The 2,108-nt window shown below is 70.1% G+C and overlaps 1 protein-coding gene across 1 annotated transcript; it reads right to left on the bottom strand.

Moving 5' to 3' along the window:
• Window positions 1-378: 378 nt before the first annotated feature.
• On the bottom strand, window positions 379-1,534 carry SEBOX (SEBOX homeobox). Its single transcript, XM_030537003.1, has 3 exons — window positions 1,420-1,534; window positions 1,059-1,246; window positions 379-960 (listed from the first exon to the last, which is right to left on the bottom strand). Exons 1-3 carry the CDS (start codon window positions 1,532-1,534, stop codon window positions 502-504), a joined length of 762 nt encoding a protein of 253 aa, XP_030392863.1. The 3' UTR covers window positions 379-501.
• Window positions 1,535-2,108: the final 574 nt, after the last annotated feature.

Genomic DNA, 2,108 nt, shown 5'->3' on the forward strand with positions numbered 1-2,108 from the left:
GACCAGTCCCAACTAAATCATCCCAGCCAGGGCTTTGTCAGGCCGGGCCGTAAAAACCTCTAAGGATGGAGATTCTACCACTTCCCTAGGGAACCCATTCCAGTGCTTCACCACCGTCCTAGTGAAATAGTGTTTCCTAATATCCAACCTAGACCTCCCCCACCCAGGGCTTTGTCAGGCCGGGCCGTAAAAACCTCTAAGGCTGGAGATTCTACCACTTCTCTAGGGAACCCATTCCAGTGCTTCACCACCCTCCCAGGGAAATAGTGTTTCCTAATATCCAACCTAGACCTCCCCCAGGTTGGTAGCCTGGCCTCGCTAGCTGGGTTTGGCCCCATGTCCACAGGCAGCAGTTTCCAGCTGGCATTGGAGGTCCAAGTGTCTTGCCCAGCACAGAGCCCAGCAGTGCCTGGTGGCAGCTGCTCCAGAGGAGCTCTAAGCGCCAGGCCTGACGGCTGCCCCCCAACAACCCCTGCAGTACCCCCTCAGCTGAGGCCAGGCCTAGGGCTTGCCCAGGTTGGTGACGATGGCCGCGTTATAGATGAGGTCAGAAATGTACCCGAGGGAGGTCTGCGCAGGGAACACATCCCAATAGGAGAGCCCCTCACCGGCCATGGGGTCTGCTCCCTGCGCCCCCGCCTGGCCATGGGCAGCCACAGGCCAGTGGGCTCCCGCCTGGCTGCAGAGGGGCTGGCTGCTGTCTTCCCACAGGAGCTGCCCCTGGACGGCAGAGATGAGGCCAGGTAGCGCTTGGCCCAGGCACTGCTGGGGGCAGCTGTCGGGCAGGCGGAGCTCAGGCACCTCTTGGCTTCTGGCCCCTTGTCCCTGGGGCAGGAGGGAGCTGCCCTGGGGCGGTGGGGGGCAGAAGGGGGGCGGTTTACTGGCCAGATCCCGCCGGCAGCTCGGCTGCTCCAGTTTCCCGCTCTTGATCCTCCGGGCGCGGCGGTTCTGGAACCAGACCTGGGGAGAGAAGGGCCGTGAGGGACTCCCCTGCCCCGGGGGCAGAGCCGCTGGTGCCCCGACGTCCCGGCCCGCGGGACTCCCCCGCCCCGGCTCACCTGGATCTTGGCCTCCGGCAGGTGGGTGAGCTCGGCCAGGCGTTCGCGGGTGCCGATGTCGGGGTAGGGCAGCGCGGCGAACACCCGCTCCAGCTCGCACAGCTGCCCCCGGCTGAACGTGGTTCGCTTCCTCTTCCTGGGCCCCGCCGGGCAGCCCCCCGCGCCCCGCTCCGGCTTCGGGCAGCTCCCTGCGGGCGGGGGAGACGGGCAGAGCTCAGCCCCCGGGAGCCTCCCCCAGCCCCGCTCCCGGCCCCGGCCCCCGCCTCCGGGAGCCTCCCCCAGCCCCGCTCCCGGCCCCGGCCCCCGCCAGCCTCCCCCAGCCCCAGCCTTGGCCCCGCCGCTCTCTGCCCTGGGCACCGACCTGCTCGGGGCTCGGGCCGGGCCAGGGGGGTGCCCCGGGCGGGCGGCGGGCAGCGGCCGGAGTCTCCGCCGGGGAAGAAGAGGCGCGAGCCGGGTGCGGGGCCAGCCCCGCTCATTCTCCTGCCGGGGTCCCTGCGACCCGTCCCGTCCCGTCCGGTCCCGCGGCTCAGCGCTGCTGCCCGGCGGCTCCCGGGGCCTTTTATCCCCCGCTCCGCTCCCCCTCCCCGGCCAGCAGCTCCCAGGGGTCTGGGACCGCCCAGGCGGGTGCGAGCCGGCTTTGATCCCGCCGCGGTCTGACACCCGCGGGCTGCCCGCCCGCCCCTCAGCCGCGCCCGTCGGGGATCTCAGCGCTGCCCAGCGCCCCATTCCCAGCTCCCCTAGCCCAGCCGAGCCCCACTTCCCAGCCCCCCAACTCCAGCCCTGCTACCCCAGCCCAGCGCCCCATTCCCAGACAGCCCAGCCACGCCTGTCGTGGATCCCAGTGCCCCATTCCCATCCCTGCTACCCCCGCCCAAACACTCTCGTCGGGGGATCCCAGTCAGCCTGGGCCATCCCAGCCCCATCCCTGCCCAGCCCAGCCCCATCCCTGTTACCTCAGCCCAGTGCCCCAGCCCTGCCCAACCCCATTCCTGCTAACCCAGCCCAGCGCCCCATTCCCATCAGCCCAGTCCCCCCAGCCACGCCCGTCAG

Source organism: Gopherus evgoodei, chromosome 17 (assembly GCF_007399415.2).
Source record: "Gopherus evgoodei ecotype Sinaloan lineage chromosome 17, rGopEvg1_v1.p, whole genome shotgun sequence".
NCBI classification, from domain to species: Eukaryota; Metazoa; Chordata; order Testudines; family Testudinidae; genus Gopherus; species Gopherus evgoodei.

Excerpts from the sequence above, each read along its gene's own strand:
- SEBOX (XM_030537003.1), bottom strand. The coding sequence starts at position 1,534 with ATGAGCGGGGCTGGCCCCGCACCCGGCTCGCGCCTCTTCTTCCCCGGC. Across the intron at positions 1,247-1,419 it reads CCGGCCCGAGCCCCGAGCAG|GGAGCTGCCCGAAGCCGGAG; the intron begins GTCGGTGCCCAG and ends CCCCGCCCGCAG. Across the intron at positions 961-1,058 it reads TGCCGGAGGCCAAGATCCAG|GTCTGGTTCCAGAACCGCCG; the intron begins GTGAGCCGGGGC and ends TTCTCTCCCCAG.